At 37.7% G+C, this 22,778-nt stretch overlaps 2 protein-coding genes across 5 annotated transcripts in view; one reads left to right on the forward strand and one right to left on the reverse strand.

Annotated features, from left to right (window-relative positions):
* Positions 1-1,143: 1,143 nt before the first annotated feature.
* LOC124178369 (THAP domain-containing protein 2-like) overlaps positions 1,144-22,778 on the forward strand; it is a 172,568-nt gene continuing 150,933 nt past the window's right edge. For all 4 annotated transcript variants that reach the window (XR_006869786.1, XM_046561645.1, XM_046561643.1 and 1 more), the window contains exon 1: positions 1,144-1,195. The gene's annotated coding sequence lies outside the window, so the exon portion shown is untranslated. The remainder of the gene's footprint in view (positions 1,196-22,778) is intronic.
* LOC124178375 (E3 ubiquitin-protein ligase hyd-like) lies at positions 18,936-21,150 on the reverse strand. The gene is made up of 4 exons (XM_046561655.1): positions 20,955-21,150; positions 20,432-20,818; positions 20,075-20,344; positions 18,936-19,109 (listed from the first exon to the last, which is right to left on the reverse strand). The coding sequence occupies exons 2-4, from the start codon at positions 20,508-20,510 to the stop codon at positions 19,003-19,005; spliced, it is 456 nt and encodes a 151-aa protein (XP_046417611.1). The 5' UTR covers positions 20,511-20,818; positions 20,955-21,150; the 3' UTR covers positions 18,936-19,002.

Consider the following 22,778-nt stretch of genomic DNA (forward strand, 5'->3'; position numbering starts at 1 on the left):
CTACGATTTTAGTATTAACGATCACTTATTAATTATTGTTATGGGGGCAATGGAAGCATTCAAAAAGATTTATCATTTACATTATATATTATTTGTATTTATATATACTATATTTTGGAAATTTTATATGATAGTTTTGAAAAGTATTGTAACAAGCGTTTGCGAGGACAGTTTTGAATCTTTAAATACTAGTTTATTTTTAGAATCAAATCTACAAATACGATGATTTCTTGACTAGGTAACGCAAGCCGCACGATTATCTTCCATTACACGCACTGACATAAATAAGTGGCTCTTGGATGGGTTCGTTAATCCAGGTCGGGCATTTTAAGCTTAATAATTGTCTTTTAATTAGATTACAACCGCGATTATCCGAATTATTATGTGTGGATTGTGGACCCACCTTAGATAGAATCATTGAAGGACTTGAATAATATGATTTACAGAAATAAAGCAGTTTTGTATAACCATGCAAATTATTGCTCGTGCCTGTCAATACTCACGCGGATACTACGGCAGCATATAACTCGCAGACAAGTGTGAATAATCGGGAAATCGAGTAATCGAAACTCTGATATACTGTAACGTGTGCGGTTTTCTTGAGGCTTGTACTTAAGAGAAAACCCTGTTATTGTGTAGTTCTTTTGCCTTAACCCTTGAAATTAAGGTAAATATGAATAATATGAAGGACCTCCTGTGATGAGCAAAAAGAAGGATCGGTCTTTCCGACCCAAATACACCCTGAATCATTAGTTATACGGACTTAGGTGATTCCAAAGCCGGCTTGGTTTATGAACAAGCACTTCCTTATGCTCCCTCACGTGAGACAAGAGCTGTGTTGCTGTTGCTACCGATCGGAGACAAGAGAGTGAGGTGAGGCCACATTTATTATTGTGCATCCTTTGCATGATTGATTCAATGTGATTACCATTTTTTCTTTATCAAAAAAGCGTATCGATGGAATTTTAATTAATCTCTGGTCTTTCGATTCATCATGCATTTCATTTTCACTAATAAATTGTCGCTATAGTCACATACACTCATCATACAATTATTTTATTTTGTTAAATATTAATGTATTCATGTAATCTTCAGCAGCAGATTTGATTTTCCACATGCAAACGCCAAACTTTCGTGAATACTGTCTGCTAGATCGCCGCCATTATTGTTTACCTCATCCTCACCAACGCATGAGGTCTCTGGCGGATTTCCGTCGTACTAAGACATAATAATCACAGAGCTCAACACAGGGAGTATAGGGTAGCCCTCTGACACTCACCAAAAAATTGTACTCGTCTTGTCCCCATTTTTTAGTTCCTCTACGTGGCGCTAGTAGACTCCTGGTAGACTTCTGACACGCTCGCTGAGTTCCGTATAGTTAGCAGGTAATATAACAATTATTATTTTTTATTGTTGTTATATTTAGGGAATTATTTACGCAATTTAATGCCACTATTATTATAATTTATGACATTATATTTTGTTAATAACAAATAAAAATCTGTTCAGCGTATAGTTAGCAGAAAATGATTGGATATTCAATTTTTTTCCCCCGAATCAGCTGGAAATCATTTGGGAAACGCGTATATAAGGTTGAAATAATTTGCGAAATAATTGTTTTATCACAAAAACACGATAAATAAGTCGATCAATTTTTCTGGTATACCCAGTCTCTCAGTCGATATCGCATACCCGATGCGCGCAATATTGTGGGGTGTGATTTGGCTATGTTGACGCCGCTCCGTGAACGGCGTGAACTCAGCGGTTCTCAGTATTCTCACTCTCGGCTCTCGGGACGTACGACCTCCGTGAAGTTGGCCCCCCGAAGTTATTATTTTTAAATCTAATTAATGCAATTCGTTTGAGAATCGTTTGAGAGCGTTTGAGAGTAAAGACAAATCGTTTGAGAGTTGATAGTTTTTCGGGAAAATTGATTTTAATTTTGGGTGTGAAGTTGGCCCCCATATTTTCTATCTCCTCAAAAAATGGACTTTGACGTTTAATTTTTTTTTAATCTTTTGAGAATCGTTTGAGAGGATTAGAGAGTATAAAAAAACTGTTGGAGAGTAAATATTTTAATTGATATTCCATAATTATTGAGTGATTGATTTCCCCATGATTTCCCCTAGTTTCCGAGAACTTCCGACCTGCGCAATGGATATGCGCGGTGTACATGCGCAGTGTATCTAAAATCAGCTGGAGGCTGGTCGTGAGTATTCTGCGCCGAAGAAGCTGGCGTTTCTGTTTCATCGTGTGTTCTCCAGTAACAAAATCAATTAATCCTTCAAAAAATTGAGCAACATTCCAACGAGAGCAATAATGTTCAAAGAGCAAAAGAACTTTTGGAATAAAGTCGTATAATAAATTTATCCGACGTTTTTTCAATGATCTTGCCAAACATCGTCGAGTTGTGAACAAACATTGAAGCTTGTGGGAATTCAGGGGTTATAAACACAGGGAAACGATACGTGATATGGTGAGAACTAAAAAAAATGACGTTTATTTTATAGCTTTGTTGTGAAATTTTGAGTCAGAACCCTTTCGTCGACTGCTACACGACCGTCGAATATTTGATACTGACGAAGGTGTTCCGATCTAAAAACTTACGGGCACCGATCCTGGCACTTCTGACATTATTCCTTCTTTGCTTTTTCTCCGACGTAGGACTCTTTACTAACATCTTACACTTCATTCGTCCAATATTTGTCACAACAAAAACCACAACTGCACATTATTATTCATTCCGCGACCGCCATTTGCCAACTACGCAATAACATACCATACTCTATCAATGTATGTTATTATACTGTCCGACATTATGCTCTCGGCTACTAGAGCACCGAATATACGACTCTCTCTCCGTTCCCGACGTTTTTCTGGTCTTGTCCATCTCGCGGCTGATCGGTCGTTACGAGGTCATGACGACGCACTGCAGGGATCTGCCGAAAGCGGTCACGACGTTCAGCTGTTTTCAACTTTTACATCTTATATTCTCATTTGTTTGTTTCGTTTTTGTCCCGAAATCAAACGATAGAAAACATTCCTTTTCTGTGCACTGTTTTCGACGCAGCGTGCTTTAATAGGTTATGATGGTTGTGTCATTTGCGAATTTTGTTAAGTTATCTAGACGGATTCGAATTCTTTTTTCAGGCTTTCTACAGGTATTCACGATCACATCCGCGAAAAAGCCACGGAATAGTATCCATCGTCATACTCGAAAAAGCCCGCAAAGATGACTTGATACTAAATCTATGCTCGACACATGTACCTCAACCTAAAATAGACAAATGACCATCACAGTAACACACATGAAGACTGGACTAAAGGAGTGGACACAGCATGGGAGAATAAGTAGTAACGGCGTCCTCAAAAAACCGTCTTTCAATTAGTTCTCCGCTCTGCCACTAGCATCGCATGCGTCGAAAAGATCGTAAATATAGTAATAAAATTGGTCCACACGAAGAAAGTGACCGATCCGCGGTAGAATGAAAAGTGACGCACCTAAATGATAGTATTGTGACGTCGGAACGGTACCTAGTGGAAATCTCCAGATGTTAGACACCGGAAACATTCACACGCAGCTACAGCTAGACTCACATCAGTAGTTTGGGTCACCAACTACCGATTAAGTATTGAAATAACCGGACAACGGGCATTCTGTCGCTCTAATCGAATGAACCGAAGAAGGAGAAATTGTTGGATAAAAGATTTAATTTGGCTTACCTTTTTGAGAATATTCTGGATGTGATGACTTGCAGCGTAGATTGGTGAGAGGTTTTAGCGGAATAACTGACTCTAATATATTTGGATACTTTGATTAACTTTGGTTTATTTTATAAGTTCGATATTTAAAAGTCACAAAAACGGAGTTACACAGTGTAAGATCTTAAACTTAATATGACACAATGGAGCTGAAGCTCGCTGGACTTTTGGGCAGAGTAACGTTGTATGAAAGTTTAAATGCAAAAGGCTAAAGGATTTTACTGCGAGACTGTACCGGAACAAGATCACGAATCTGGAGGTAGAAACCAAGAGGACGATCGAGTGATCGGTCGCCGTTTTTATAGGGGTCGATCGTTGCGCAGAACGATCCCTCTCTTTAGATTTTTTGGTCACCTTTGCGCACCTCCCTCCTTTTTCTAGGAACTAATTAGGGACGACATCCTCGCGCATGCACGCCTGTTATCTTAGTCCATTAGCTATTAGTATATTGTAGGTTTTTACGTATGGTATAACGCTGCCTGATGCGGTGGTGTAGGTGCGTGGACTTTGTTCCGTAATTCTCCAACCTGCGTGAGCTTCTTTGTTGAGGCGCCAGCCCCCCTTTGGCCGCCCTCAGCCACTTAACTTCTTCCTGTTTACTTCTTAATGTTTTTACTTTCTTGCTCGCTACAAAGTCCATATGTCATATTGGTTACCCGTCGTTTGTTAGTTTTATAGCTGTATCTATATAGAATTACATATGTATTATAATCGATTACTGTCGTTATTAACCTGGAGTACAATAGCGATTGTTTATGAAACATAATTTTTTATTTGCTTAACATCATTAGAATCGCGCTGCTGCGAATATCCTTAGCTATTTGTGTTATAACTATCTTAACAGATTTAGAGTATTTAGTAATTTGATAATTCATAGCTTTAGAGTAGGTTTACATGTGTGCTTTTTGTATATAATTCTCTTCTGTAATTGTTAATTCTTATATTGATATAAATCGGCTTGGAAGCTTCTAGAACGTTTTCGTTTCGTCGGTAAGTTTCCTAATGTATTCTCTAGGTGAAGCTCTGTATGGCTCCACATTGGAGATCTGCATTGCCTTCAAAACGTTGCGCGTGTTGCCTACAATACGGCGTTACGGAAGAAGGTATAGTTCATGCTGGATAATTAGTATTCACGGTTTTGATGGTTTTGCAGTCTCTGGTTTTATGGGTTATTGCAGCAGTGCTATCTTTACATTATATTGGTTATGCATTTATCTATGGTTTAACAGGCTTCTATACTCCAGGCTATATAGTAAAGCGTATGTTGCTTATAATATAGCTCTCAGCTCCGAATGCACAAATGGCATTGTCGAGTGCTATATAATAATTGGGTATAATCGTGTTAGTTAATTATGGTGTTAACAGAGATGAGTAGGGAGATCTCCAACGCTCGGCTTTTCGTGATACCAGCTAAGTTGGAGCGTCGACGTGACACCTAGGCGGCCACGCACCGAAGGTGGCCCATTTCCGACCTGACATCAAGCGGCCATGCACCGAAGGTGGCCCACAATCGTGTATATATAGATACACTCGGCTGCTCGAGCAAGTGGTTGCCAATCGCATCCTTGTCCCCGCTCGCACAGATGTTTCCAGGAATGCAAGAATTGGGATTTTTTTTGTTTCAGTTATGAATGTCAGCGAATAAAAGTATCTCCAGATTTGATAAATCTTGGAATCAATTAGCGGACGCTGAACCAAATTAGTTAACTATTCCCAGTCCGAATACTTTTTTTTTTTTTTTTTAATATATATTATTTTTTTATTGATATGAAAATATGTGACGCCTGGTATTCTCGAATATTTGTGCACGCAGTCTGTGGAAAAATATACGAAGCCAGCTCGATAACATTTATGCAAAATGTGCAATGGGCAAGTGGTTGGGGGAAATTTTTTTTTTTCTCGAACTGAATCTTCCAGAGAAGCATCAGCGAATTCCAAGCAAGCTCCATAAACATACCGAGCAAACGCGCGCTCACGGACGTAGCTGTGGTGTGGCTGAGTGGATACCACATGAGGATGAATTTTCAATCACAGGTTTTTGCGCGAAGTTTTCCTGTATTTAAGTTAATTACTGCTGCCTTTGCTATAATACTGTATTCAAGTCTTAAACAAAACACTAAAAAATAAGTTAACCACTTAATGTAAAACAAAATGTTAGATTGAGCTTAAAATTTAAGCCGGAGTTACACAAACTAAGATAATTACAAGTGCAACATTGTAAATATTGTACATTTATTGTTCATCTAAATAAATATGGTTTCCTTCTCAAAAAAGAAAAAAAAAATGAGGATGGAGTGATGCGGGACACGGGTTCGATCGCAGTTCACTCTTTTTTTTTTTTTTTTTAAATTCAATCCCGGCTTTTGTTTTTGTATTTTCGGAGAGAAAAAACAAATGAAAGAAAGAAAATTTCCAGAGCCGGTCGATTTTTTCCTTCTTTCCTTTTGCTTTTTGTTTTACTGAACCCACCCTTTTTGTAGTGGGGGTAATCCAGAAGAGAACAAATAATTGAAACAATAAAATTCCGAGTGTGAATCGATTTATTCCCCGTTTTTGGCGCCTTTTTTTTAATAAGGAAAAGTTTTGACAGTAATGAAAAATAGAGATTACTAAAAACAAATGTATTGTTTTTTAATAACACCGGTCCACAAAAATAAAAAAAAAGTGGTCTGTACTTTTGACCGGACCTACCTATCTTTATGTATTTTGACGCAGTGAATCCGAATCTGAAGTCAGTTTTGCCCTTACACCCTCAAAATTTTGAGTAAATTGCAAAAAACCATAAAAATAGCCAAAAATTAGCAGTTTTGGTAAGAAAAAAATTTGTGGAACTATAGACCAAGTATGATTTTTATGCATTTTGGTCCGCTAAACCCAAATCTGAAGTTTATTCAACCATAAGCCTTTTAAAATTTAATTGGGCCGGTGTTATTAAAAAACAATACATTTGTTTTTAGTAATCTCTATTTTCCATTACTGTCAAAACTTTTCTTTATTAAAAAAAAAACGCCCATTTTATATCAGTCTTGACGAGCATTTCTTAAGAATTTTAAGAGATGCGAGATCGGAACGACAAAATTATTTCAGTAGCAACAATGTATGGACCCCTCTCCTTTTCTGATATTGGCAGCCAGTTAAGAGGCTTCACAGTGTTCAGTTTAATGCCAGCAGCTCTCGAGGTATCAAGATGGTAAGTGAATTACATAATTATTTTACACGCATGCAAAAACCGGCAGGTTTGACGCTCGTCTATTTACTTTATAGATTAAAAAAGGGAAGGACCTGTAGTCGTATTTTATACTTTATTTAATTTTCCTTGAATTGTCAAACGTTTTTATTTTTGATTGTATAGGAAGAAGATGTGTGGGGAATTCCATTCTAGTGCCCAAGAATGTAGTACACATTTTCGATCGTTTTAACTTTTTTTTTTTGGGAAAACATGTTCCTCAATTTCCAAATTTCCTTAATTTTTTGGTATTCAAATCGATTCTTAACAATTTTGCGCACAGGTGAGATTTCTTTAATTATTTTTTCCCTAAACCTGAGGATATTTCCTATCTGAGATCACTGTCAATAGGCGAGATTCCGGAAATCATTAATTACCTTTTTTTCTAATTAAAAAGAAAATCACATAAGGCCACTAAGAGCTCGAAATGAAAATCTGAAAAAATTAGTGATGGTTTTTTGTATTCGAAGCCATTAACGTAAAAAATCCGTTTAACGACCATCCTAATAGATATACATTGTATGTTGGGCATTTCACGTCAAATTTGCAACCCATGTACCTCACCCTCTTCGCTTTTGATAATTGTTTGGTATGATGTTGCAACCACGGTTTCAATCGACTTAAAACTATCGGAATTTTTTGCAGATTTCTTTAGCCACCACTGAAATAGAAAAAAATTGAAAAACCAATTCCGAAAACGCTTCTTTCAAAATTCTGAAAAAATTCACACTGATTTTATAATTAAAAATATGATTCTTAAGCACGACACGATAACGGGATCTCAACATTTACTACTTTTCTAGCAAGTTTTTTTTCTCATGCCGGAATTGGAGTTTCTATTTATTTATTCGGTCATAAATTTCTCTATTATTAATGGATTTCAATTTTTCTGAAATCTAGAGGAATGCCAGAAGGCCTGAATATAGTTCATACCATTTCATTCTTTTTTTTCAAGTTATTCAAAGATCCCAGAAAACTAAAAACTTGCGAAAACTATAGTAAATGTAGAGATCCCATTATCGTCTCGTGCTTAAGAATCATATTTTTAATTATAAAATCAGTGTGAATTTTTTCAGAATTTTGAAAGAAGCGTTTTCGGAATTGGTTTTTCAATTTTTTTCTATTTCAGTGGTGGCTAAAGAAATCTGCAAAAAATTCCGATAGTTTTAAGTCGATTGAAACCGTGGTTGCAACATCATACCAAACAATTATCAAAAGCGAAGAGGGTGAGGTACATGGGTTGCAAATTTGACGTGAAATGCCCAACATACAATGTATATCTATTAGGATGGTCGTTAAACGGATTTTTTACGTTAATGGCTTCGAATACAAAAAACCATCACTAATTTTTTCAGATTTTCATTTCGAGCTCTTAGTGGCCTTATGTGATTTTCTTTTTAATTAGAAAAAAAGGTAATTAATGATTTCCGGAATCTCGCCTATTGACAGTGATCTCAGATAGGAAATATCCTCAGGTTTAGGGAAAAAATAATTAAAGAAATCTCACCTGTGCGCAAAATTGTTAAGAATCGATTTGAATACCAAAAAATTAAGGAAATTTGGAAATTGAGGAACATGTTTTCCCAAAAAAAAAAAGTTAAAACGATCGAAAATGTGTACTACATTCTTGGGCACTAGAATGGAATTCCCCACACATCTTCTTCCTATACAATCAAAAATAAAAACGTTTGACAATTCAAGGAAAATTAAATAAAGTATAAAATACGACTACAGGTCCTTCCCTTTTTTAATCTATAAAGTAAATAGACGAGCGTCAAACCTGCCGGTTTTTGCATGCGTGTAAAATAATTATGTAATTCACTTACCATCTTGATACCTCGAGAGCTGCTGGCATTAAACTGAACACTGTGAAGCCTCTTAACTGGCTGCCAATATCAGAAAAGGAGAGGGGTCCATACATTGTTGCTACTGAAATAATTTTGTCGTTCCGATCTCGCATCTCTTAAAATTCTTAAGAAATGCTCGTCAAGACTGATATAAAATGGGCGTTTTTTTTTTAATAAAGAAAAGTTTTGACAGTAATGGAAAATAGAGATTACTAAAAACAAATGTATTGTTTTTTAATAACACCGGCCCAATTAAATTTTAAAAGGCTTATGGTTGAATAAACTTCAGATTTGGGTTTAGCGGACCAAAATGCATAAAAATCATACTTGGTCTATAGTTCCACAAATTTTTTTCTTACCAAAACTGCTAATTTTTGGCTATTTTTATGGTTTTTTGCAATTTACTCAAAATTTTGAGGGTGTAAGGGCAAAACTGACTTCAGATTCGGATTCACTGCGTCAAAATACATAAAGATAGGTAGGTCCGGTCAAAAGTACAGACCACTTTTTTTTTATTTTTGTGGACCGGTGTTATTAAAAAACAATACATTTGTTTTTAGTAATCTCTATTTTTCATTACTGTCAAAACTTTTCCTTATTAAAAAAAAGGCGCCAAAAACGGGGAATAAATCGATTCACACTCGGAATTTTATTGTTTCAATTATTTGTTCTCTTCTGGATTACCCCCACTACAAAAAGGGTGGGTTCAGTAAAACAAAAAGCAAAAGGAAAGAAGGAAAAAATCGACCGGCTCTGGAAATTTTCTTTCTTTCATTTGTTTTTTCTCTCCGAAAATACAAAAACAAAAGCCGGGATTGAATTTAAAAAAAAAAAAAAAAAGAGTGAACTGCGATCGAACCCGTGTCCCGCATCACTCCATCCTCATTTTTTTTTTCTTTTTTGAGAAGGAAACCATATTTATTTAGATGAACAATAAATGTACAATATTTACAATGTTGCACTTGTAATTATCTTAGTTTGTGTAACTCCGGCTTAAATTTTAAGCTCAATCTAACATTTTGTTTTACATTAAGTGGTTAACTTATTTTTTAGTGTTTTGTTTAAGACTTGAATACAGTATTATAGCAAAGGCAGCAGTAATTAACTTAAATACAGGAAAACTTCGCGCAAAAACCTGTGATTGAAAATTCATCCTCATGTGGTATCCACTCAGCCACACCACAGCTACGTCCGTGAGCGCGCGTTTGCTCGGTATGTTTATGGAGCTTGCTTGGAATTCGCTGATGCTTCTCTGGAAGATTCAGTTCGAGAAAAAAAAAAATTTCCCCCAACCACTTGCCCATTGCACATTTTGCATAAATGTTATCGAGCTGGCTTCGTATATTTTTCCACAGACTGCGTGCACAAATATTCGAGAATACCAGGCGTCACATATTTTCATATCAATAAAAAAATAATATATATTAAAAAAAAAAAAAAAAAGTATTCGGACTGGGAATAGTTAACTAATTTGGTTCAGCGTCCGCTAATTGATTCCAAGATTTATCAAATCTGGAGATACTTTTATTCGCTGACATTCATAACTGAAACAAAAAAAATCCCAATTCTTGCATTCCTGGAAACATCTGTGCGAGCGGGGACAAGGATGCGATTGGCAACCACTTGCTCGAGCAGCCGAGTGTATCTATATATACACGATTGTGGGCCACCTTCGGTGCATGGCCGCTTGATGTCAGGTCGGAAATGGGCCACCTTCGGTGCGTGGCCGCCTAGGTGTCACGTCGACGCTCCAACTTAGCTGGTATCACGAAAAGCCGAGCGTTGGAGATCTCCCTACTCATCTCTGGTGTTAATATGATAGTGATATATAGTAACGTATAATAATATTATAGTTTTCTGTAGTACGAAGATCTCGTAACATGGTTTTTAAGCCTTGGCTAGTGAATTTCATAGTTATTTCCATCTAGGGATATTCCAAATAGTTAGACAGTTGTTTTAATTTCTTATGGTTACAAGATTCTCGTACTTCGAGTTTGGTTAGTTGATAAAAGTAACATGCAGTAATAATAGTCGATAGAACATACGGACGTTCCGGTCGGATGTTACAGTATATTGGAGGTTAAGGAGACTATTTTTGTGTGTTCGTAGCAAAAGAGATTCGAATTGTCGAAGGGATTAAAAATAAAAGACTTTGGAGCGAGTTCAAGTGCACTAATCGTGACACGTCTTTTTGTTTATCTTTTTTTTATTCTCATTTCGAATAATAACGAGTCAACGAAGTTTCGAGCTTCGTGAAATATCAGTGACGAAGGATTCGAAAATTTTTTTCAAACAGCAAAGAGCCTGAAAGGTCGAAAACAGAGAGAAAAAAAAGATTGTAAAAAGAAAAAAAAATTCTGTGCTTGCATCTCAAAACTGGAGGCTTATCGTTGTCGATTAATTTTCAATCTAGCGAGAGAATATCCAAGAAAAAAGGAACAAGATAAAAAATGTGTCAAATAATTGGCTGTCACTGAATTCCCTTGGCCAATAACTGCGAAGATTACACAAAGCAACGATGGCCAGTTCTCAACGAATATTATCCATGCTGAATTCGACCATTTTGTAAAAATAATGATGAATGATTAAATAAAAAATGAAGAAAATAAACAAAAATGCGCTCGACTACGAAAACGTATTTTTCTGTAATATTTCGTAGATTTTTCTCAACATTGTAAATAGGGCAAGGTTCCGTACTTGTAATAAATGACAACAGAAAAAGAAAAAGAACAACGAAGATGATGCGAAATTCAGAAAATTCCTTCATTGAATTTACAGCTTTTGTACATTGTCAATATTTATTATTTTTCATTACGCAGTCGATTTCTTTATTGATTTCCATAACGAGAGACTTTGCAAAATTCGTCGCACTCGCTTCTTTGCTGAGGAAATCTGAGACCAATCGCGATGGCGGTTTTCCACCACCGTGAGCAAGACACTCGCGACGGTAACGCTCACCGCAACTTCTGCTGAATGGATCCGCTTGGAAATACGTTTGACAAATCCAAGAAGCAACCGCTCGTGATGTCAAATGCGCGTAATATTTTGCTCCGTATCCAACAATGTGGGTAAATCTCAATTGCCATGCCTAGTGAGAAACAGAAATTTCATGTTTTTTTCCCATATTTTTTTACGCCGTTTTCTTGAATTATTATGGAAATTTTTCATTTTTATGGCGTTCGGTAAACTTCGCCTACAATAAAAAGAAATGTTTTTTTTTGGAAAAAATGGATATTTTGTTGGATGCGTTCGACTAAACTTTGTTTTTTGAAAAATTGCAAAAATTCGATCGAGTTAAAAACTTTCTCGATCTCGATTGACTCGAATTATTTATATTCCGGTGATTTTTATCGACTGTGAAGTTGGTTAATATTTTTATTTTCTCATTAATAAAAAAAAAATAATGTGTTTTTACCGTGTTTTCCACGTAAAGAAGTTCATAAAACTTGGATCGGATTTCCTTATAGATTTCTGTGCTCGAACCTTTCAATTCTTTCGAGTGATAAACTTGGTCCAGCATACCGTAAAAAACTTGAAGCTGAAGTTCCGAAGCTGGAAACATGTTCTTGGATGCGCACAATTTTTGCAACATGTTTTCAGGCATTGGCTCGCCCGTTTCAAAATGTTTGGCGAATATTCGAACGACCTGAAAAAAAAACCTTCTTCGTTTTTGCGAAGAATGAATCGACTGACCTTGTTCCAGTTTTCTCAATTTTCAATGATTCATCCCAAGAAATTCAAAATGTTCAGTGAATGAAAAAAAAAAAAAGAATTTCTAGTAACTTTAAAGAAAAAATGGAAAAAAGGGAAATGGCATTGCAGAGTCACGCTGTTTTTGAAAAATAGCCAAAAGTTAGAAAAAGAAAAAATAACACGGAGCGAGAGGGACAAATTGTCACGTCTGATCCATCGCCCTGCACTTTGCGACACCATCACCAACTCGATATCTGCAAGACTAATGTTTTTTACCAACAACATTTTACCAAAGTGTAGAAAAATTCATAAGCGATAGTTCTAAGAAAAGTATTGAAGAATAATTTCGAAATTGTAATTTAATAAACGAACGACAGAAATGCAAGATTCGATGTACCTTTTCAATTCAACAAGTGCGGTATTGTAGTATCCCAACCGTTTTCCCAAGTTATCTTTATCCGTTACCGTTAACCGTTATCCAAGTTATACAATATGTTCGCAAAAAGCGAGATTTAATTTAATTCTACATTCAATTTGATGGAAATTTGTAAACATTGTTTTGGTCTGCTGTTACATTGTATGGTGCACCATACAATTTTCATCGCTTAGAAGAAGCGAGATCAGTCTTGTTTCTGACGCGACACGGTGATAAATAAAACTCCCTTGACTTTATTATAAAAATTTTGAAGCTTCCGTATAATCATTATTTCAGTGTTTCATTCCTTTTATGATCGATTTTTTAATTACTAATAACTTTGTTCACGTTCTTTTCGTTCGCGGTTTTTTTGTGTTGTTCATCCCAAGTTTTGTGTTGTTCTTCCCGACTGTTCATGATTTTTTTTTAATTTTCGGATTGATTTATTTTTGATTTAATACTCGCGTATAAGACCACTTGATTCGCAATATGCCACGGAAAGCTGCTGTGACAGTGGAAGAAGCTGTGCGGAACTTGAAGAAATTCATTACGCGCTTCGCAACATCGGAATTGCCGAATTATTCGGATGAAATATGGGGAGAAATCTCCGAAGATTTAAATAAGAAGTGGAGTTTCACAATGTTTATAACAACGTGGTCCAGGATCGCCGAAAAATTCTCTCCCTTGCACGAAAGGAAAAGGGCATAATTATTCCATCGTCGAAGGACAAAACCGACACGAATCCGAGCAATTCGTATTCGTCAAATGAATCGACAACGTTCGAAAGTTCCGACGAGTTTTACGCAGCAAATCATGAAAATGAACCGGAAAATGGTCAAGAATTCTTCACGGTCAAGCTCACAAGCCAAGAATGGGATGCCATCAAACCCACGAGTACGTCTCCGATACTTTTTCTTTTAAATAAGCGAATAAGGCATTTAATTTTACAACATATTTTTATATTTTGAAGCTTGTTTCTTTTTTTGGGAAGTAAAATTCAAATCCTTTAAAAAAATAGTATTTTTTTGATATTTTAATATTTTTTTTAGCTCATTAAAAATATCTATAATTTCAAATTTAGTTCAATTTTTTATTTTCCTTTAGTTAGAATTGAAAAATTTGTTTATTTTTATTTTCAAACCATTTAATGTACGGAGTATAATGAATAAGGCGGACTGAGCAGTATGGTTTGTGCGAAATATATTGGTACAAAAATGAACAAAAAAACTAAAAATATAGGAATAGGTTGTTTATTAACTGAATTTTGTCGAACCAGGCTGTTTAGCAACGAGAAATTGGCAGTCCTGTAAAAAAAGTAAAATTATTATGATTCCGTAGAAAGCGTGTTCGCGGTTTTTATCCAATAGTTGAAATTCGAAATGTTATCCAATTGTACTACTGTTGTAAGCGCTCTCTCTCTCTCTCTAAAGCAAATCTTAAAAAAAAAATGAATTACTTGAATCAGTCAGTGAAATATAACTACAATGGCCACCTTGAAATTGGGCCAAAATAATAAGGCAAAATATTTTGTGATTCCTATTCTTCAATATTACTTGCACTTGCAGGTCTGTCCTCCGGATGCCGACCGACGCTACAGAAAGGAGTCTGGAATAATATCGTACCGATTGCCATCTCACGTCAGACGAAAATTCCATGTGCATACGTTTTCAAGCGTGCCAAAATTGCAAAAGTTCCAACCTGTATCGGTAATTATGTCACAATTCAGGGTCAATGTAAAGGAAAGTCGTGTCAAAATAAACTAAAAGTGACTATTGAAAAAGAGCCAACCAATAATGACAGTGTTATACTGAACGTATTAACGCGGGATACTCGGAATATCACGCACGAAGTGGTGAAACGTCCTCTAAATGGAAAATACAGAGAGGAGGTCCAGAAAAATTTAGTACATGAAGGTGCATCCAATTTCCGAAAACGCACGGCACGGGAAGAAATGGTTTTGGGGGATGCGGAGCCACCATTTCTTGCAGATGCACCTGTTCTGCGGCAAGCAAAAAAATAGCGAATTGATAAGAATTTGGGGCTCGACCCACTGAACAAGACTAACTTGAATGCTTCGCTAGAAGCTATATCGCAACAACCAAAATTTCTTGGCAAAATTGAGTACATCGCATCAACCCCTTTTGTTGTTGTCTATCGCAGTCCATCACAGCTTCACGCATACAAAGAATACTGCAGAAACAGCACAATCAGTACGATAATGATTGATGCGACAGGGAGCTTAGTTACAAAAATCGATCGAAACGACAAATCAAGATGTGGTCCAATTTTCCTGTACACGATGGTTATTAATTTCGATAAATTGACTATTCCGATCCACCAGATGCTCTCGGAGAGACACGACGCGCATTCCATCATAAATTGGATCCATCTATTTATGCGAGCCGGTGCGCCCAAACCGAAGCTTGCGATATGCGATTATTCCAAAGCGCTCCTGTATGGAATGTGCAAGGAATTTAACGACAGAACATTGAAGAAATACATTCAGAACTGTTTTGAACTTCTGGTGGCAAAGGAACCGATAAAGGTAGATACTCACCTACGGGTTGACGTTGCGCACATAATTCATGCTGTGTCAAGGTGGAAATGTTGGAAAGTCGTTACGCACATCGAAGTGAAGCAATTCTTCCTCCGGTCCGTTGCGTTAATGATTCAATCTTCAGACATCAACCATTTCGAGATGTTATTGACGCGAACATTCGTTGTCGCAAGCCAAAAATATTTGGACTCTACCGTGGCGATTCCAATCAAGGACGACGAGGCTGCTGAAAAGGTTGAAAGTGTCCTCGCAATTAGAAATCATCTGGAGAGTATAATGGCAAAGACAGGCATTGCCCTAAGAAAATTTGGAACCGACATCGAAGAAAATAAACATCTTCGTCCAGTTGATAATCTCTCAAATTATGAGAAAAGTCAGTGTGATGGGTGCGAAATAAAATCCATCGCGGAATGGGTTGACAAAATTTTAAAAACAAGTGCTACAACTGGAAACGAAGGGCGTGAAATGAATGCATTTTATGTACCAGGGTTCATTGCGTCGATGAAGCCACTTGCCGTGGAATTTCCACTTTGGACCAATTGCACGACGCCAAAAATGAATAATAATGCCTCATCCGCGTCCATTGAATGTTACTTCAATGACCTCCAAACAAATGTTTTAAAAAAAGGTCTACGAAGGGCTGACAATTTTGTGGTTACTCACTTACGAGACATAGAAGGCGGTAGTCTTCTCTGCGTGGCCAAGACTGCAAGACAATGCAATGCAGAAGCAGGGTTCGAACCGGGCGATCTCAATATCTCTTCTTACTGCGAGGTTGATTCCGAAATTCCGCAGATTCCACAGCATGACCCTGACCAGTGGTCTGTGGAGAATTGGGGCGGCCAAGTGCCGAAGACCGAATTTGCCATTGGTGCTGTTGTTGAAAGTGCAGACGAAGAAGATGTTGTAGAAGTCGCTGATGCATGGGATCATTCGTATAGCCGAAATGAGGACATTCCCGAAAACGAAGCACACGAACCACAAAATGAAGTGAAGACAGAAGAGACGTCGAAAAAAAGTACATATTTCGGAGCATTACCAGAAATAAGGTACATAAACATAAATTGATAAAAAACCAACTGCAAGACAGAGAAAAAGGAAACCATGTTTTCTGGAAAATGGTTCGAAATTATCGAAGCCGGTTAAACTCAACAACAAAACGTACTTCGTACAGTCGACGTGCCCTTTCGACTCTGTGGCACAAGTGCTGATATCTGGAGCTATTGACCACACGGCTTACGATTCAGCAATCAAAAAATGCAAGAACCCGACGCTCCAGTTTGTTGTGAACACGTTAAATACGGGAGTCACCAGCAGTGGCGTAGCTATCATAGGGCCAGGTGGTGCAGTGCACCAGGGCCCTGGAGCTCAGGGGGCCCTCTAACAGCTTTGACGCAGAAAAACTAAAAAGCATTTCGATGAATTGGCTTCTGATCACCGATTTGAAAACCAGGAAGTCTTTAGAGTAACTATTTTCAACAATGTACTCGACATAATAATCAATCAGTTAGATGCGCGTTTTATTGGTATGAGTGCAGTTTGTAAATAGTTCGACTTTCTGATGCCAAAAAATTTGCTTAGCTGGAATGAAACGATTTTACTCCAGAAATGTGATCAGTTTCAGAAGAAATATTGCGATATAATTGGACCCAATTTTTCACTCCAATTTCTTAATGTTTATCATCTGATCCTCCCTCAATTGATGAAGACGTGATCTATTCGCCAGCTTTGCAAAGAAATTGTAACGAAATTTGGCGTGCTCGAATGTGACCTTACGGAAGTGTATACAGCGATGCTTCTGTTTCATACAATTCCCGTTACTTCCGCGGCAGCAGGAAGATCTTTCAGTAAACTGAAGATTATAAAAAATTATTTAAGAAACAGCATTCGACAAGATCGCCTCCGACATTTATCGTTAATTGCAATAGAAAATGAGGCGGCATCAAACTTGGATTTGAGTGAAATTATAGACGAATTCGCAAAAATTAAAGCGCGCAAGAGATTGTATAATGGGCGGCGAATTCTGTTAAAAATCGTTTTTTCCCTTAATTAATCTCATCTGTATAATAAATATTCTATATCGTCATGTGCGTCGTTGTTTATTTATTCCCTTTTTCTTCTATTAAACACATGGAGATTCTAATAGAGAGGACGTATGGATTTAGCCTACTAGGAATAAGTTCAACTCACTGTTTCCTATTCTTATTCTTATCAATAATTTTGAAGGCCAATATAAGTTTAAACTACGCGGAAAGAGGGGAGGAAAAGGGCCCGATTCTTTCCCTATGCACCAGGGCCTTTGTCCCCCTAGCTACGCCACTGGTCACCAGTAAAACGTACAACGATCGAGCGCGCGTTCTTTTAAATTTGTATGTCCCGGAACCGAACGTAAAAACAGCGAATAAAGTTTTGTCCTATACTTTAAGCGCATACGACAGCGTATACAATTTCGTCGATAAAGCAATGAAAACGGCACCAAGTGTCCACATGACCGAAGAATGCTTGCAGCTGTGCAGACGAGAATATTCATCGGCCTTTCTGTCACCAAATCACGAAACAGTTGCGAAATCCGGATTTGGCGCCCTGGGAGCTGCGCTCAACTTTTAGGCGCGTCTTACAAAACTCCGCTGTTTTACAAAGGGCTGTAATGGATCGATGATCCGTATTAGTCGACCGGGAATTCATCTGTTCGTCGATGCGGACATCCGTAAAAATAGCAGCAACAAGCAGGGAATGCGATGCAAGCTCTCCGAAATACCATCACTTTTAAAACTTAAAAACAACGAAGGGATGAGTGATGAGCAATACCGGTAAGATATTTTCAATACATTTGACGCAAACCGTGCGTACAATAAATCACTTATAATAATTGCATACCGTTTATGCTAATTTATTAAAACTAATTCTAGATTATGTGGGTATACTTCGGGGCACTTCACCGCATATTCATATCGCAACACTATGAATTGGGAGCAGTATGACGATTTGAAAATAGAAAAAAAACCTGAATCGGCTACGACAGAAATAGAACCCCATCTCATCGTCTACGTTCGAGTTTTGGGAGCGTAATTTCTTGTGAGGTACGTATAGTTACTATCTAGGGTGCGGCAAAGTTTTGAGTTACTCGATAGAAAGAAAAAAAATTCGATATTGTCTTTTTTCTTTCATTTTCATTGATGAGAAGAAATTACAATTCAACCTCAGAGCAAAAATCAGGATCAAAATGATTTTTTTAAATTTTTGTCGAACAATTTCATTTTACCGGTCAAATCCGAAATCCATGTGGCAGAATAAAAGAGAAGGAAAAGTAATTTCGTGACTTGAATATCGTAAAATGTAGACAATATTCTAAGGAACAACAACAATGTGGTTGATTCCATCTCGAGAAATAATAATAACAATAAAACGTGATGTGTCGTCGATCGAAAGGTTTAACCGTGTTTTGTTTTTGGTGAATCTCGTAAATGCAGGTGCAACCGAAGTAAGTGACATCGAAAGACTGTTACTGTCGTCGCGAACGATCACTTCCGTTTCCGACAACTCGGAGTTTCCATCGGATCTCAGCAAGGACCGGAAATGAAGGCACGAAATAGCGCGACAAGTAGAAAACTGAAAAAGGCAAAAAAAAAGGATGAGTGTCATGAAGAATTTGTCGATTGTTTCATCGTCTCGTAACGGGAACGAAAAGAAGAAATGAGTAAAGCGAGAGTGCAATAAGAGAAAGGAAAGAAAATAAAGTGTGTACAGAAGCTCGATTATTTAATAATAAGTGGCTATTAACATTGTTTATTGTTGTATCTTTATGCTTCCTTCTGAAGTAGAAATGCATTCTAAGTATTCGAGCTAGGTGGGTCATCAACCTTTTTTAAATTGGAGTTGAAAAGAGTGATTTTCTATATTTCGATTTTTTTTTCATCAAAATATGTCAAAACACCAAATGTCTCGTTGGTGTAACTCCGCTCAGCGTCAATATCGACGTCTGATGAGGTGCCGTGGCCACTGGCGTTGCCGGTGTGGTGTCATCGAACCCGTCTCACCGTCGCTCCTCGGGGTCATACGTTTCTCGCGTTCTGGAAAATTCAATCAACCCCAAAATTTGAATTTTCTTCAAACTCCATAAATTTGCGAGGAGCAAAAAGTCCACTTTGGGTCAATCTGTCCCGAGGCTTTTTTCAAACCGTTCAATTCCGGAAAATATGAACTTTTCGTTTTTTTTTTTTTCAGCGAATTTATAGGCCTGAATGTATTTTTCACAAAAAACAAAATTCAATGCCAAACGACCGGTGAGAAAAAATTCTTCAGGTCAAAATGACCCAATGTGTCCTCGAAGGGCTTAAGAAAAAGAAAAAAACCTCCTCAAGTCCACAGTGGATCAATCTGACCCGAGACGTTTTTCAAATCATTTAATTCCGGAAAACATGAATTCCTCGTTCTTTTTTCTAGTTGCGAATTTATGCGAGACTGAATGCATTTTTTCACGAAACAGAAGAGAACAAATTTAACGGGTCAAAATGACCCAGTGTGTATTCGAAGGATTTGACGGAAAAAGAAACAAAAAATCGATAAAAACTGACTGTGACTCGTGGTGATGCTTCCGGTATCGCTGCACGTGCTCGAGGCCGGCGAAGGAGGCGGCAGCATGTCCAAATGATCTGCGGTTTCCTTGTGGTTCGAATTGCTGCTGCCGCTGGCACTGGCGTTTCCATTGGATTCGCATTTATCGACAGATTCTCCGGTGTGGAGAGACCCAGCGGGCAAAATTTTAAAACGGTAAGTTGAATCGAGGTTCCAGGCGGCCAAGAGCAGCTGACTGACCTTGGGAAAGCCGTTGGCGATGGTGAAGCCTGAAAACGATCGAGCCAGCGATAAAATTGAAAGAAAATGTCGAAAAAACGATTAACATGGTTTTTTTTTAGAAAATTGCGAATTACCGATCGCTCCCGGTTGGTACATTGGACTGTTTTTCATGCAAACGTGCGTCCCGTAACTGATGTCCGTCGAGACGACCATCGAGGGTCTGTGTTTGCGAGATTTCGCCTTGTATTTGTCCCACAATTTTTTTCGCTGCGCAAAAGCTACACAGCTACAGCTACACAGCTACAGCTACACAGTTTATTTACCTTGTAAATGCGACAAGGGATGGTACGCCTAGCCGAGTAACATGGATCGTTCGCAAGATCGTTGCAAGCACGGTCCAAGATTTACAAGATCTGAGAACACAGAAATCTTGGGATAGACAAACAGGAACATCGCTGACATATATTATAAGCCCATCGACATTCTACGTTTCGTCCAATTATGAGTGCATTATTCCTTATCTGCAAGTAAATATCAATTTTGGCGTTCTATAAAAGATTCCACTTTCTGTTGCACTGCGTTAAAAAGATTTCGTCAGGTTTCCCGTTTTCGACTCTCGTGTCTTTTTCCAATAGTTTCATCCAATTCTTCTCTTACCATTGTTGTCATTGAGAGAAAATTGCTCAGCTTCGTCTCCATGTCCATCTCGTACCCGTTCGATTTACGATAATCCGCATCATCGAAACTCGTATTTCTTCGTCAATCTCGGTCGCTACATCTGATTTCAGACGCACTGCGCAGACATGTTGCGCATATACAGTGCGCACACACAATGCGCACACCGGAAGTGCTCTAATCCTAGGGAAGATCGCACATTGAATAATTATTTAATATCAATTAAAATATTAACTCTCTAACAATTTTTTTCTACTCTAAAATCCTCTCAAACGATTCTCAAAAGATTAAAAAAAAAATTAAACGTCCAAGTCCATTTTTTGAGGAGATAGAAAATATGGGGGCCAACTTCACACCCAAAATTAAAATCAATTTTCCGGAAAAACTATTAACTCTCAAACAAATTTTCTTTACTCTCAAACCCTCTCAAACGATTCTCAAACGAATTGCGTTAATTAGATTTAAAAATAACAACTTCGGGGGGCCAACTTCACGGAGGTGGACGTACGGACGTATCAGCCATAACCTGTTCGTGTCAATTGATAGTAGTTTGTTATTTATTTATTTTTGATTTAGTTTTTGTCTAATAGTTCGCTAATCGCCTCTCGAACTTGAAGCACGCCAGCGACAAGTACGACAAGTTTCTGTACATTCCACGTTTCTCGTTTAAATCGATAATTCAAGAGAGCTCAGGCAAATGTGTATTTGTTTTTCTCGCGTCGTGTCACCATCGAAGATTTATTGTTCGTTGAAAAATCGATATAGGGCACGAGGCAGTCGGAAAGGATGGAAAAAGATGCGAATGTTTCGGTGCACCGTTGGCCCGGAACTGTTTGCTCAAAGACGAGCCACGGCGAATTATATAGTTTCGCAGTGTCTTTACGTATGGTTTTCAGAAAGATGGTCGAGCAGGAGAGAAGAAGAGGAGAGAACCGACGAAAAACGTAACCGAAGCGTTAAATCTATGCTGGGCCTCGTTGCAAGCCTCTTGCTGCTCCATAGAAAATAATAATAACGTGTCAAGAAATAGTGTGAAATTGAGTTGAGAACTCGCGAAACTCTCATTGTTGTCCCCAGGCCTTCTAGGGCAAAGCGCAAAGATACGAGATCTCACTTTCTACCATTAAACTATATACGAGAAGCCCTCTGGCTAGCTGCTGTGAAAAATCATTGAAAATACAAACAAAAAAGATATAGAAACAGCTTCTTCACGCTTATACACACGTTTACAACTCTCTGCTGAATTTGATGTGACGATACACTTTTCAATTGACGAGGATAGTGCTTCTCGAATCACAGTCCGTATCCAGTTACGAGTACCTAGTTTTTCAAGACGTGTTCCACGTTTTTTCCTCTTTTCCACACGCACCCAAAAGCAAACGATCCTCAAGAGTTTTAACTCTCCTCGCGAATCCACTTTCGTTAGATTTTATCATGATCCAACAAAAAGGCAATAAGTGGGTCGTTTCAAATAATTTATAAACAAGTTATATTCTAATGAAAGTGAAACTTTTCATCATTTATCTTTATAATCTGATTGTGTTTATATGCTTTACAGATTAACGTCGAAACCCGCCTAAGGCTGTGTCGTGCTCGCAAACGATGTAACACAAAATAAAAAATACGAAATAACACCAAAACATAATTAACCCTCCGAAGAGATAATTAGCACACCTCCCTAGACACACATGGGTCCAGGGCGCCCTATACCTTTTTTTAATGTACTTGGGCTCGTTGAAAAAATCGAAAAAAAATTCAGGAAAGTAATTTTAGATCTACAGAAAAAAGGCTGCATTCTGTGATGGA

This window comes from Neodiprion fabricii, chromosome 3, assembly GCF_021155785.1.
Source record: "Neodiprion fabricii isolate iyNeoFabr1 chromosome 3, iyNeoFabr1.1, whole genome shotgun sequence".
Taxonomy (NCBI): Eukaryota; Metazoa; Arthropoda; class Insecta; order Hymenoptera; family Diprionidae; genus Neodiprion; species Neodiprion fabricii.

Coding starts and splice junctions, on each gene's coding strand:
- LOC124178375 (XM_046561655.1), bottom strand. CDS start 20,510: ATGGTCGTCTCGACGGACATCAGTTACGGGACGCACGTTTGCATGAAA. Junction 20,345..20,431: donor GTACCAACCGGGAGCGATCG/GTAATTCGCAAT, acceptor GATCGTTTTCAG/GCTTCACCATCGCCAACGGC. Junction 19,110..20,074: donor AAGCATCACCACGAGTCACA/GTCAGTTTTTAT, acceptor TGCCTTTTTCAG/TTTTCTACTTGTCGCGCTAT.